Source organism: Odocoileus virginianus, chromosome 3 (genome assembly GCF_023699985.2).
Source record: "Odocoileus virginianus isolate 20LAN1187 ecotype Illinois chromosome 3, Ovbor_1.2, whole genome shotgun sequence".
In the NCBI taxonomy this organism is placed as follows: Eukaryota; Metazoa; Chordata; class Mammalia; order Artiodactyla; family Cervidae; genus Odocoileus; species Odocoileus virginianus.
This window is the reverse complement of record NC_069676.1, coordinates 27,662,348-27,675,904: the sequence shown is the minus strand read 5'-3', so window position 1 is coordinate 27,675,904 and position 13,557 is coordinate 27,662,348. Positions and strand designations below refer to the sequence as shown.

The following is a 13,557-nucleotide window of genomic DNA, read 5'->3' as shown; positions in this document are numbered from 1 at the left end:
TAGATTATGTAGATATGCATGTACTCATGCATATTAAAATTCATAGTTTTGTCCATTTATACAGGAACATTTTCTCCAGTGTAATGGCAAACACTAATTCAAAAATGTAACTTTTAAAGCCTGTAAAACATACTAATGAATTTATTTGGTAAAATTTTAAACACATAACAATTCCCCTACTCAATTATATATAGATTATTCTGAACTCTTTTTTTCTGCTTTTCTTGGACTGTAACATTCTCGTTCATAAATCTTTTGCTGAATATGAGCATTGCTTCAGGATTAAATCCTGGAAGCAGGATAATGACATGTTTATCGTAATGAATACCTCTCTATATCACAGAACTGCATGGGGCATTAAATAAAAAACAAAATGTTAAAGGAAAATAAAATTTTGGCAACAAAAATACGTGGCTTTGTTTAAATCAAAACTTTAAGGATTGGATTCACACAATTAGAACTCTTAATTAATCAACTTTTACATTTGCTTCTTCTCATCTCAGATTTTAGAACAAATGAGTAAAGTAAAATGAAGCAGAATCATCTCTGAAGTTTTCGCTTAAGCAAATCTCTTAAAACTTGTCTACACAGCAGGTCAATAAAAGTTAATATTCAAAGCAATCATCATTAGAATAACTTCCAACAAGTAATGATTGTTTTCATTATATTCTACTTGACCTAACAGAAAAGAATGCTAAGTTTTAAAAGAATTTTCAATTATCCAGAATAACCGATTTTCTAAAAAAAAACTGTTCCCAGATCTCCAAATAAATAAGAAAGTTTACTAAACCCTTCAGTCTCTGGAAGTGGCATGGAGAAGGAACAGTGAGGGAAGAAATTCCAATAATACTTAAGACATCTCAGCTTTTCACTGGGCCTGCTTTTCTTCCACATTCTTATTGCACTTTAAACATAAAGGCAGGTGATATATAAAGAGATAATTGTTGAATGATTTCAAATATACGAACTCCAGTTTTTCACTGTGGCAGTGAATTTCAGGGCAAAAAAAAAAATACTCATTTTTTAGAGGCAAACATCTGTAACATTCACCAACTATATTTAAGGCAAAAGTTTACATATTTTTCAAGTAGGAAAATTCAAAATAATGTAAAAATACATTATAAATGTGACTTGAATTACTAAATTAAAAAAAAAGCCTGATCCCGAACTTAAAATTATGAGTCTAAAGAGAGGGGAGAGAAAATGCTCACTCTGTGGTGCCACAGAGTCACCCTGTGAGGGCATACTGGGTGTCAGAGAGCTAACGAGCAAACTGGGACATAGCCCCCGTGGGTCAAAGACAAAAGACAAAAAAAATGACATTGAAGGACAAGGCTATAACCAGCTGAACAGAATAAAAAGCAAAGACTAAATATAAGAAAGGCATTACCCTTGGGTTGCAATAATAGGCACACTTTCACTGTAAGTTTGTCGCCAACACTGTTCACCATTAGAACCTAAAAAGCGAGTTTTTTCTGAAGACAAGACGTTAGAAAGTTGGATTCTGGCGATTCCCAGAAGTAAATCTTTACTCATTTTATCCTTGTGCCATAATTCAACCAGCAATGGAATCCTAAGGAAAAGAGAAGCACGTGTTCATACTTATCAATTGTGAACTAAGGCTTTTCTGGACTAAAAATTTTGAATTCCTTTAATGTAGTCAAGCATGTTTTCGTTACCTGGAATGTAAAGGCTCAATTCTACAATTAACAGATAGAAAATATTATTACTTTTTTTTTTATACCTCTTCCTATGCAATAAAGAAAACACTTCAAACACTATTTCCACTAATGGTTTCATAATGTTTATTTTTTTCTCTTTTAAAATTCTTTTTGAATTGTGATACTCTAAGAAAAAGATATTTCAAAGATCTCATTTTTCTTCACAAATCCATTTCAGATAGCTGGAACAAAATCTCTATTTTATACAGATTAAAAAAACCAGAAAAAGCAAATAATGCATTACAGTCATTAAATGAATCATCAAGAATTAAACAGCCTGTATTTATCTTCACATACTGTACAGAAAAAAGCAAGATTACTTTTCAAAGAGCCTTCATTGCTCCTATATTGTTTTAATAAAGTTCTAATATCCCAACTCAGGCAAACAAGATATGAAAATCTGAAAAAAGCCTTCATGAACACATACTGATAAAACCTTATAGTGGAAGCACAAGTGTCACAGATGTTAAGTTTGTTTCTAGATTCTCAAATGCATAAGCTGCTGTGGATTTAGACATGTAAAGGAATTCCTCTTGTCAATAAGATACAAATTTTCGAGAGTTGATTTGAAAAAAATACTATCATGTACACATTACCTTTGGAAGGTATCCTGGAGTTGATGAGGCAAAGTTGCAAAATCGAATGCACAGTAAGATTGGGGAAGAAAAACCTCCATGTTTTTCCGAACTTCTACAGGAGGGTTAGTCATAATAGGAGCTGCACTTCCAAAGAAAGGATATGAGTACCTAGAATTTAAGAAAAACAAAAATCTTAAAGCAGTGTACAGATGAGATTTATAATCTGTGAAAAAGAGAGTACAATATGAATATTATGAGCAAATAAATTTTAATAGATAAATGATACAAATACCTTATGGCTTTACTATCACCAACTTTAAAATTATACAAATATTTTCAATATTAACAGAAAAAAATTTCCGAGATTACAGAAAAAAAATGCAGTATTTGCCCAGCACTGGCTTCCAAAGTTGCTTTACAAGTCATCTTCAAATGATGCTCTGGGGAAGAAGGAGAATACTGTAATTTGAAGGCAATATACTAATTAAGGAAGAGAGTCACTTTGATAAATTCTCAATAAGACAAAGATTTAGAAGTGAAAATGAATCCCTTAAACAAAGACAGTGCTGGTACCCTTGAGGTGTATAAATGTAGCAAATTAACCTGCTGTACACATTAAATTCACCCAATGTTATACTTCAAAAATATTCTTATGAAGAAATAATAAAACTAAAATGTGGGGAAAAAAGAATTCCTGAGGGCACAGTTCTTATCATTTCCACCTTTGCACTCCAAGGAACACCTTTTGTGATACAGTATACTGTCAAGAAATGCTTGCTAAGTTCAATTTTTAAACTTATTTTCCTTTATATAATAATGTCCTGATTTTTTTATGGGCTAAAAAAACCCTTAGTCAACTCCTAAAGGATGCAGTCATAGTGTTTTGTCTCTGAACTGAGAATATACTACAAAAGAATCAAAGATTGACATAACATTATTTCTTTCAACATAAGTCACACCAGATTAAACAGAAGAATGCCTGGCTTACTGCTGAACTTATTTTGTATTTAAAGTCAAATATAAAGATATTGTAATGCTCACTCAAATTTCATCTGATACTTTGTTGTTTATTGACAAAACTAGGATTTAAACTGATCAAATAATTTCTACAGAGTATGAAGTGGATTCTAACTATTTCCTTGGGGCAGAATATTCTTTCCACTTTTCTTTGTCAAGTGCACTATAATACTGGCCTCCCTCATTTATTAACATATTTCTGAATCTGTCTTCTTCACTAGGTTGAGCTCTTTGTCTATATGCCCCCTGCCCTGATACTGGGCAAACTGCTGGCTTACTGTAATCACTTGATGATTAAACAAATGGGCCTGTGGCAATCAGGAAACACAAAAACTAATGTGTGCTTTCTAAGTGGGCTTGTTCAAGACTTTCCCTCAAAACATCTATTCTATTTATTTTATTTTCTGGCTGTACCACAAGCATGTGGGATCTTAGCACCCTGACCAGGGACTGAACCCATGCCCCTGCAGTGGAAGTGTGTAGTCTTAACCACTGGACCACCAGGGAAATCCTTCATCCAATTTTAGATCACCCCTGTGCTTCTGGCCAACATCATCTCTAAAACCAGTTTCTCCACTAGGAGCAAAACAGAAAAAGCAATAGTTCTATATTACATAAACCCAGTGAGAAAAGCTATGTCTATAAGAGGAAACCTTTTCTAGGCTTTCAATTTTTAAATAAAAACAGTCTTTCAGCCATGATTCTCAGCCTTTAACATGAAGTAATAGGCAGAACTTAAGCTGTGAGGATAGACTTCCATTCTACGACTTCACTGTCACATTCAGTGCTGGGTCCCTTTGATTCTGTCCTTTATTCACACCAAAGCTCAGAGGACTTTGGAAGCAATTTGATAAACGATCAAAAGAACTGTAAGATTAGATACAATAGGAGTGGACTTAAGGCTTTCTGGGTGACTCAGTGGTAAAGAATCCACCTGCCAATGATGGAGACCCGGGTTTGATCTCTGGATAGGAAAGATCTCCTGAAGAAGGAAATGGCAACCCACTCGAGTATTCTTGCCTGGAGAATCCCATGGACAGAGGAGCCTGGCGGGATACAGTCCACAGGATCACAGAGTCAGAAAGAAATAAGCATACACACACACAAGGAGTTCACTTGGGCATCTGAAGGGCAGACGTGCCTCAAACAACAGCAGGAAGCAACAAAAAGTTGATGAAGTTCTTTGGAATGGTAATCCAAGATGAGAGAAAAATTTTCTAATTTTTTGCGTGTTAGTCACATAAAGACCAAAAATGTTATTACAAATGCTATTGCTTGCTCCAAAGTAATTTATAAGAACCTAAAGACTCCAAACTAAAACACACAATCATATTACATTTAATATATTTATCAGCTGAAAAGTCTATGAAAATGTAATATTAAAAACAAGCCACTGCCTAAAGTCATTTAACAGACTGAATTTCAATTCTCTCAACAGTGTGGACACATTCCACTTCCAGTTCATTAGGTATGGTTTTTAGATTCATACATATAAAAGGTAGATATCAGGAATATAACCTTCCATTATAATGCAATTTTATAGAAAAATCAGATACTATACATCCAAGTATTTTGAACTGTGGCAACTTTTCCAGAAACAAGACATTTTAAGTTCAAGAGTCAGTGTATTTTGAAACAGAACATTAACAAGTATTGTAAAATACCTATAATTACTATATCAGAATAGGCAAGATTAACTACCCTTCATACCATCAATGCCACCCTCCATTATCTTCAAAGCCATAGGACATAACTGCTTTAATCCTTCTGGTCCACTGATTTAACAAATGTAATAATTTCTTTGGTGACATTGTCTGCAACACCCCAAATACAGAAAAGGCATTTCTTCTCAGAAAATAACACTCTGAAACAAAATCAAATCATACCTTAGTATACAGTTGATTGGAAAGCCAACCTCCAAATCATGGATACTCCTCAAGTCTATTGAAAAGCAAAAATGATGTGATGTTGCAGGAACAGCAATCTTCTGTCCTGAGGCTGTTTCTGAAGCAACAGATGCTGTCACTGGTTGGGCCAGTATTGCAGGTACAGAAGAACTGACAGCTAAGGTGAACATAAAAATTAAAAAAAAAAAAAATTTCATTTGCAAACAAGTTCTCTTAAGTTACTCAGTAATTTAAAGATATAATCTTAAAGACTCAACTAAATAACTAAATAAACATATGAACTGAAGCATAAACTTCCAAGTGATTTGTCCAAAATTATGTAGGCTTTAATTCCCATCATGGAACTATGGGAAAAAAAGACCTTACTCTCATTCTCAAGATGTTTAATTCCCATCACAGAACTGTGGGGGTAAAAAAACAAAACAAAACAAAAAAACCCTTATTCTCATTCTCAAGATGTGCAGAACTTAAAAAGCATATAGTGCTGAGGCAGCAATGTCTGACAGCAGCCTGGCACTAACTTATTTCTAAGAAGCAGGTGACTAAAACTTAGTATGGCAAAGATTGTGTTCGAGACTTACTGCACATATACATCAGTATTTTATAGTAATTATGTAAATAATTACATCCTTTTTTTTTTTTTAAGTAGCTTGGTTATTTTAGACACATATGACATAGTCTAACAAAATAAAACTTGACAACCAAGTATCAATGATAATACTTATATGTGGAATCTACAAAGAGTGGTACAAATGGTCATATTTACATAACGGAAAATACAGTCACGGATGTAAAAAACACACTTATGGTCACCAGGCGGTAAAGTGGGGGGAGAGATAAATTGGGACATGGGCTAACATATACACACTACTATATATAAAACAGGTAACTATTAAGGACCTACTGTCTAGCACAGGGAACTCAATACTCTGTAATAGCCTTGGGAAAAGAATCTCAAAGAGAGTAGATATATGTTCAGCTGATTCCCTGTGCTGTACCCCTGAAACTAACACAACACTGTAAATCAACTACACTCCAATAAAAACTTTCAAAACTGAAAAGACAGAGATATCTATTCCAATCCTATTATATATCACAGATGTTTAGTGAATGGCTCAAGTCCTATAGCTACTTATGGAAACACTTACAACTTGTACCCAAACTTCTAATTCCTAATCCACCACTGCTCTTACAATTTATACTACTAAATTTAACTACAGATTCTTAGGTAACAGGTAGAAAAATTATATAAGACAGATAAATATGTATTCTCAAACTGTCTCAACTTTAAGATCAAAAGTGATTATTTTAAGTTTACTGTAAGAGGCAGTATCTCTTCTCTAAAATTCCAATGAATTTGAGATTGCTAAAAATCTACTTCAAAGAACTATATTCTTTAATTTCCTTTGAATAAGAGACTATTTCTAGTATGAAAGTCAATGAAAAATTTTCTGTTAGCAAATTCTATTATGAAGTTATATAAGTTGCAATTACTTTAAACTGATTTAAAAAAAAACAAAACAAAACACATCACTACACATTACTGGCTCTTTAAAAGAAACTTATAGTTTTTACTTAGCACCCATGAAAACTCTCACAGTCATTTATCAGATGGCCAAAAAATCTATACCTAAAAGATCTGTGAAAAGAACATCTTACCCTTTGGATTGAGTTTTGTGTCCTTATCATACAGTAAGCTTTCCACTTCACTTTCTGTCGCATCGTCTTTGGTTGGAGGTGACTGGTTGTGAGGTGGAGCAGGGGACCCGCTTGGTGACTGCAGCCCGGTATGTGCCTTCTCCTTTATGGGGGTTAAAACTCTCTTCTTTGAATGGTGTGGCTCATGTTCATTCTGGGTCTTTAATTCAATTAAAGACTAAAAACAATTTTTAAATAAAGTATAATTTGCAAAGAACTTTCCTTCATAATTAAGCAAAAAACGTGATGTTGTTTTTTTTTTTTAAATAGCTTCCTTTCCCAGTTTGGATATTCCTAGTCTATTTTTCTTCATAATTTGCATATTTTCTTATAGCATCTAGGACCAGAAAAAGGGAGATGAACAGGAAGGAAATATGATATCCAGAGCTCAGTATCAAAATGCATCCTAAGAAGGGATGTTCAATAAAGGAAGTCAGGCATAGGTGTCCCCAAGAATGGTTATTCCTACCAAAGCAATACAAAGGAGGTCCACATTACTAGAAAACAAACAAAAACCAAAACAAACAAAAACCAGAAGTCTAGTATGATTTTCTTCCTTTGGTTCACTATCCTCCAAAAATACATGCGTATGTGTCCTTTTAAATTCTTACTTTAGTTCAGAGTCTACATAAAAATCAGTTCTTTAAAAGAACAGGATGCTAAAGTTGACTCAAGGGCTATATATAATCAAAAAACATCTACATTCAAATAAATGTTTCTATTGCCTGGAGACAGTATGAGGACTGTGAAGCACTAAGGAAATGAGAAACTTAGCTAAGGCTGAGTCAACTAAAAAAGATCTATTAATGCAGATCCCCAGAAACCAGGTCTAAAAACAGTCTCTTCCACCAGAGTCCCGTGGTCACTGATGGTGAGTTGGAGTGTGGGAGATGGTTTCCACTATGTGAGAAAACTGGACTCAAAGACTCTGGGCAGAGTCACTTATGAACCATGGCAGAAGCCACAGCACTGTTTAGAAGGGTCTTTTTAGAGAAGGGGTTATCGTATAATGAAGACCACGATTAAGAGTGATAAATACTCTCTTATGAGAGATGATGCATCTGAAATTCGACTTTTGTAACTAATCATGAGCGACGTATCAGAGAAGCTGGAGGAGGGGAAGGCGGGCTGCTACTTGCCTGGGCGTCCACGCCTTCTCTCTGCAGAGCCACAGACACTCCCACCGTGGGGGCCAACTCCACAGGAATAGGCGCAAGCTTTTGTTTGGCTCGGTTTGGAGGGTCAAGGATAAAAGCACCCTCAACTGTGACTGGGCGATGGTTGATTTCTGTACTACCCTTTTTCAGTAGTCCGGTTAAGGGTATTTCTGTACTTCCAAGTGACTGATCTCCACAGCAGAGATGGATCTAATATGAAAGCGAAAGTCAAAACCAGAATTTACACTTTCTCCTTTATCCTAAACACACAAACTTAACAACAAAGTTATAAAATGATTCAGAGAAGGAAAGCAGAATGCAGGTTATCTTACTGACTGCCAGTGACTAAGATTCTCATACCTGATTGCTAAAACTGTTGATAAAGCATAAAGTTACCCAGAACTCAATAATAAAGTTATTAATTCTTTTCACTTTTCCTTTCAGTATTGTTTACTCCTATGTGTTACTTTTTTTTAAATTTATTTTTTAATTGAAGGATAATTGCTTTACAGAATTTTGTTGTTTTCAGTCAAACCTCAACATGAATCATCATCATCCATAGACATTACATGTTACTTCTTGTTCTCTTTTCTGTCTCCTTGGTGAGCTATGGTTACTTTAATATTTTACTATACTATCTTATTGTACATATGCAAACTGTATCATGAATACATGAATTTAAACAGAAATACATCCACAATTCTTTTCTCTTTTCATTATAACATTAATTTAAGCACAGTTCTTAAAAACTAAGTGAGTGGATCCAGCCCTATTTGAACTAAAGAACTTCAAATAATTCTGTTTTATTCACCCATAAAACACTATGAATCTTTCTTTTTTCTTGCTTTTCAAACTCTCTATATAAAACAGTGCTTAACAGTAAAAGATAAAAGAGAATATCACTGAGATGGAATGTACTGTGAATCACTGCTAGCTAATCAAAACTTGGACATTACCACCTTTGGAAACTACCAAAAAAGAAAAAAAAAAAAAAAAAAAAACATGGCTGTTCCAGGTATGTGTTACATAACTATTCTTTTCCCTTACTACACTGAAGCCTCAGCAAACCTACTATTCACATGAACAATATGCAATCATTACATAAAAATATTTTTAATTCTAATGTCAGTCTTAATGTTATTAAGTGTGATATTTTTAACGGGCTAGAAAGAAAGGATTTTTATGACTTACAAGTCCATAAGAATCAAATTGATATGTAAGTCAATAGTTTGGTGAGGAATATGTTAGATATAAGATCAAACTACTTTTTTCCTTCATCATTTTATATAATCGTCAACATTCTAAATACCTTGGATTTAGCAACCACCTCTAAAATTTAGTTCCACTAAAATTTCTTTATGCTTTTTGTACTATCCACTCAAAGTACAAGCTCTATTGAATCACTTTAGTATAAAAAAAGGACTACCCCACCCTACACTTCACCACCCATTTCAGTCTGATTAAAGCTAATCATAATGAACAAAGAAGTAATTTCAGATTAGAGAAACTTTTCTAAAAAATAAAGTCCTATTTAAAATTGGTTTACAAAATTACTTAATTCAAGGACAGGTTTTAAAAAGTTGTTTTATTATCTCTTTGCTTTAATAGCAAAAAGGTTTATAAATTCTGAACTCTAGAGTGTGATCTGTATGGTAACAGCTAATCTCCAGTAACAATAATGAAACCTGCCTGATGCTCACAGGTTTGAGTTCCAGGTATGATTTGTTATTGAATATGATAAATGATTGATAACTGACCTACCTCTTTTCAAAATAACTAAAATGTTACATCTCCTAACATTCTGAAATAACTATCATCTTATGACTTACAAGTCAGGATAATTCCTAAAAAAATAAGATGTGGTAGAAAGATGGTATATACTTCAGAAACAAGAGAGTTTAGGCACCTCTTTAATGCTTACAAAAAAATAAGCTCTAATTGGAAACAATTTTCTGCTGTACTTACCTGTAGTTTAGAATGAAGAGTCAGGTAAACACGAAGAATTTCTACACTGCTCCGGATACGAACAGATGCTCTCTCTGGCTCAAAGTTTGGGTTGATCAAATCATTGAAGGGTTCATTTGTAACATCATTTCCCAGTAAAGAATAATAAAAGAAAAACTCAGGCTGTCTTTCTGGAAGTTTCATGGTACATGGAATTAACTAAACATTTAAGGGGGGGAAAAAAGATTATTACTTTATAAGCCACTAAACATGCTTATAGATGTCTGATAAACTCCAAAAACATTTGCTAAAATGATTTTTAATTCAGGCCTTAAATTAGTAACTCAAAATTTCTAAATCTCTGCCAAATTGCTACTAAGTTACTAGTTTTAATTTTTAAAGGTTTACTTAGACAAGCAAAATGAAACTAAAATATTTTTATACATTTATGTTGTATAACATAACACTTGTTTTAGAGTTCACATTTCATTTAACTAGTCCATGAAAAGTCCATAAATATTATTTTAGAAGAAAGTAGTGAAATATTTGACACTGAACTTTTCCTTATAAATTCTCAATCCAGGGCTTTTGATGAAAGAAAAAAAATGGTTTTTTAATTATTCCTACAAAACTTGGAGACATGTAAATTAACAGCTACAAAAGGCTATCTTCCACCCACTATAAAGAGCTATTGCAGGGGGGATATGGAGCCCTTCACCAATGAAATGTTTACTGAGGGTGGAACAAGGTGGTGGAGTAGAGGGATTTGAGCTCACCTCTTCTCAAAAAAACACCAAATTCACAACTGCTAAACAACCACTGGGCGGGGAAAGGAAGAAAAACCACTGGAACATACCAAAAAAGATATCCTACATCCAAAGACAAAGAAGGAGCCACAACAAGGGGGTAGGAGAGGGAAAATCATGATAAAATCAAATTCCATACCCCTAGGTGGGCAACCCACAAACTGGAAAATAATTATATCACAAAAGTTCTCCCACATGAGGCTCCCCAATGTGGAGGGCTGGTCTTGAGAGAAGCCCCAGAGCACCTGGCTTTGAAGGCCAGCAAAGTCTGCTCACAGGAAATCCACAGACCAGGGAAAAGAGAAACTCCGCTCTTGGAGGATGCACACAAGGTCTCGGGCACACCAGGAACATGGGAAAAGGCAGTGACTTCATGAGATCCTGGGCCAGACCTAACTGCTGACGCTGCAGGGCGTCCTGTGAAGGTGTGACAGGTGGGATGGATGCGGCTCACTGCAGGGATAAAGACACCAGCAGTGGTATTTCTGGGGAGTACCCATTGGTGTGAGCCCTCCTCGTGGCCACCATTTTTTAACCAAGACCTGGCCCCACCCAATAGCCTGTAGGCTCCAGTGCTGGGATGCAACAAGTCAAGCAATGAACAGGGCGAGACACAGCCCTACCAATTATCAGATAAGCCGCATAAAGGCCTTCTGAGCCCACAGCTGCCCACTAAACATAGCCTTTAATATGGCCCTGCCCACCAAAGGATGACTCCCAGCTCCACCAGCCAATAGGCAGGGACCAGTCCTTCCTACCAGGAGGCCTGCACAAGCCCCTTGGGCTGGCCTCATCCACCACAGGCAGAAAGCAGAAGCAAAAAAGAACTATAATCCTACAGCCTGTGGAAGAGAAACTGAAATCACAGGAAGACAAAATGATATACCAGAAGAATTTGTCCCAGACAAAGGAACAAGATAAGACCCCAGAACAGTAACTAAGCGAAGTGAAGATAGGCAATCTATGTGAAAAAGAATTCAGAGTAATGATACTAAAGATGATTCAGATCTTGGAAAAAGAATGGAGGTATAGATTGAAAATCTGGAAGATACTGAGGGAACATTTCATTTAAAGACGGACACAATGAAGGACAGAAACAGCAAGGACCTAACAGAAGTAAAAGAGATTAAGAAGAGGCGGCAAGAATTAACAAAGACAAAAATGGTCTTAGTGGCCCATATAACCATTACGGTGTGCTCACTCACCTACAGCCAGACATCCTGGGATGTGAAGTCAAGTGGACTTTAGGAAGCATTACTACAAACCAAGCAAGTGGAGGTGATGGAAATCCAGCTGAGCTATTTAAAATCCTAAAAGATGATGCTGTGAAAGTGCTGCACTGAACATGCCAGCCAATTTGGAAAATTCAGCAGTGGCCACAGGACTGGAAAAGGTCAGTTTTCGTTCCAATCTCAAAGAAGGGCAATGCCAAGGAATATTCAAACTACTGTACAACTGTATTCATTTCACATGAAGCAAGGTAGTGCTCAAAATTCTTCAAGCTAGGCTTCAACAGTATGTGACCCGAGAACTACCAGATGTACAAGCTGGATTTAGAAAAGGTAAAGGAACCAGAGATCAAATTGCCAATATCTGTTGGATCATAGAGAAAGTAAGGAAATTCCAGAAGAACATCTACTTCTGCTACTTCTGAGTCGTGAAGATCTTTTTTGTATAGCTCTGTGTATTCTTGCCACCTCTTCTTAATATCTTCTGCTTCTGTTAGGTCCATACTATTTCTGTCCTTTATTGTACTCATCTTTGCACGAAAAGTTCCCTTAGTATCTCTAATTTTCTTGATGAGATCTCTAGTCTTTCCCATTCTATTGTTTTCCTCTATTTCTTCGCACTGATCACTGAGGAAGCCTTTCTTGTCTCTCCTTGCTATTCTTTGGAACTCTGCATTTAAATGGGTTATCTTTCCTTTTCTTTTTTTTCCATTTATTTTTATTAGTTGGAGGCTAATTACTTTACATCATTACAGTAGTTTTTGTCATACATTGAAATGAATTAGCCATGGATTTACATGTATTCCCCATCCCAGTCCCCCCTCCCACCTCCCTCTCCACCCGATCCCTCTGGGTCTTCCCAGTCCACCAGGCCCGAGCACTTGTCTCATGCACCCAACCTGGGCTGGTGATCTGTTTCACCCTAGATAATATACATGTTTCAATGCTGTTCTCTTGAAACATCCCACCCTCGCCTTCTCCCAGAGTCCACAAGACTGTTCTATACATCTGAGTCTCTTTTTCTGTTTTGCATATAGGGTTCTCGTTACCATCTTTCTAAAGTCCATATATATGTGTTAGTATACTGTAATGGTCTTTATCTTTCTGGCTTACTTCGCTCTGTATAATGGGCTCCAGTTTCATCCATCTCATTAGAACTGATTCAAATGAATTCTTTTTAATGGCTGAGTAATATTCCATGGTGTATATGTACCACAGCTTCCTAATCCATTCGTCTACTGATGGGCACCTGGGTTGCTTCCATGTCCTGGCTATTATAAACAGTGCTGCGATGAACACTGGGGTGCACGTGTCTCTTTCAGATCTGGTTTCCTCGGTGTGTATGCCCAGAAGTGGGATTGCTGGGTCATATGGCAGCTTCTTTGCCTTTCACTTCTCTTCTTTTCATAGCTATTTGTAAGTCCTCCTCAGACAACCATTTTGCCTTTTTGCATTTCTTTTTCTTAGGGATGGTCTTGATCACTGCCTCTTGTACAATGT

At 35.8% G+C, this 13,557-nt stretch overlaps 1 protein-coding gene across 3 annotated transcripts in view; it reads right to left on the bottom strand.

The window, feature by feature from the left end:
* The window catches only part of CEP120 (centrosomal protein 120), an 82,184-nt gene that overhangs the window by 28,780 nt on the left and 39,847 nt on the right, over positions 1–13,557 (bottom strand). For all 3 annotated transcript variants that reach the window (XM_070465101.1, XM_070465100.1, XM_070465102.1), the window contains exons 7-12: positions 10,044–10,241; positions 8,061–8,288; positions 6,883–7,099; positions 5,203–5,380; positions 2,318–2,467; positions 1,391–1,573 (exon numbers count right to left, since the gene is read on the bottom strand). In XM_070465101.1, the coding sequence (XP_070321202.1) occupies positions 1,391–1,573; positions 2,318–2,467; positions 5,203–5,380; positions 6,883–7,099; positions 8,061–8,288; positions 10,044–10,241 (1,154 nt within the window). The remainder of the gene's footprint in view (positions 1–1,390; positions 1,574–2,317; positions 2,468–5,202; positions 5,381–6,882; positions 7,100–8,060; positions 8,289–10,043; positions 10,242–13,557) is intronic.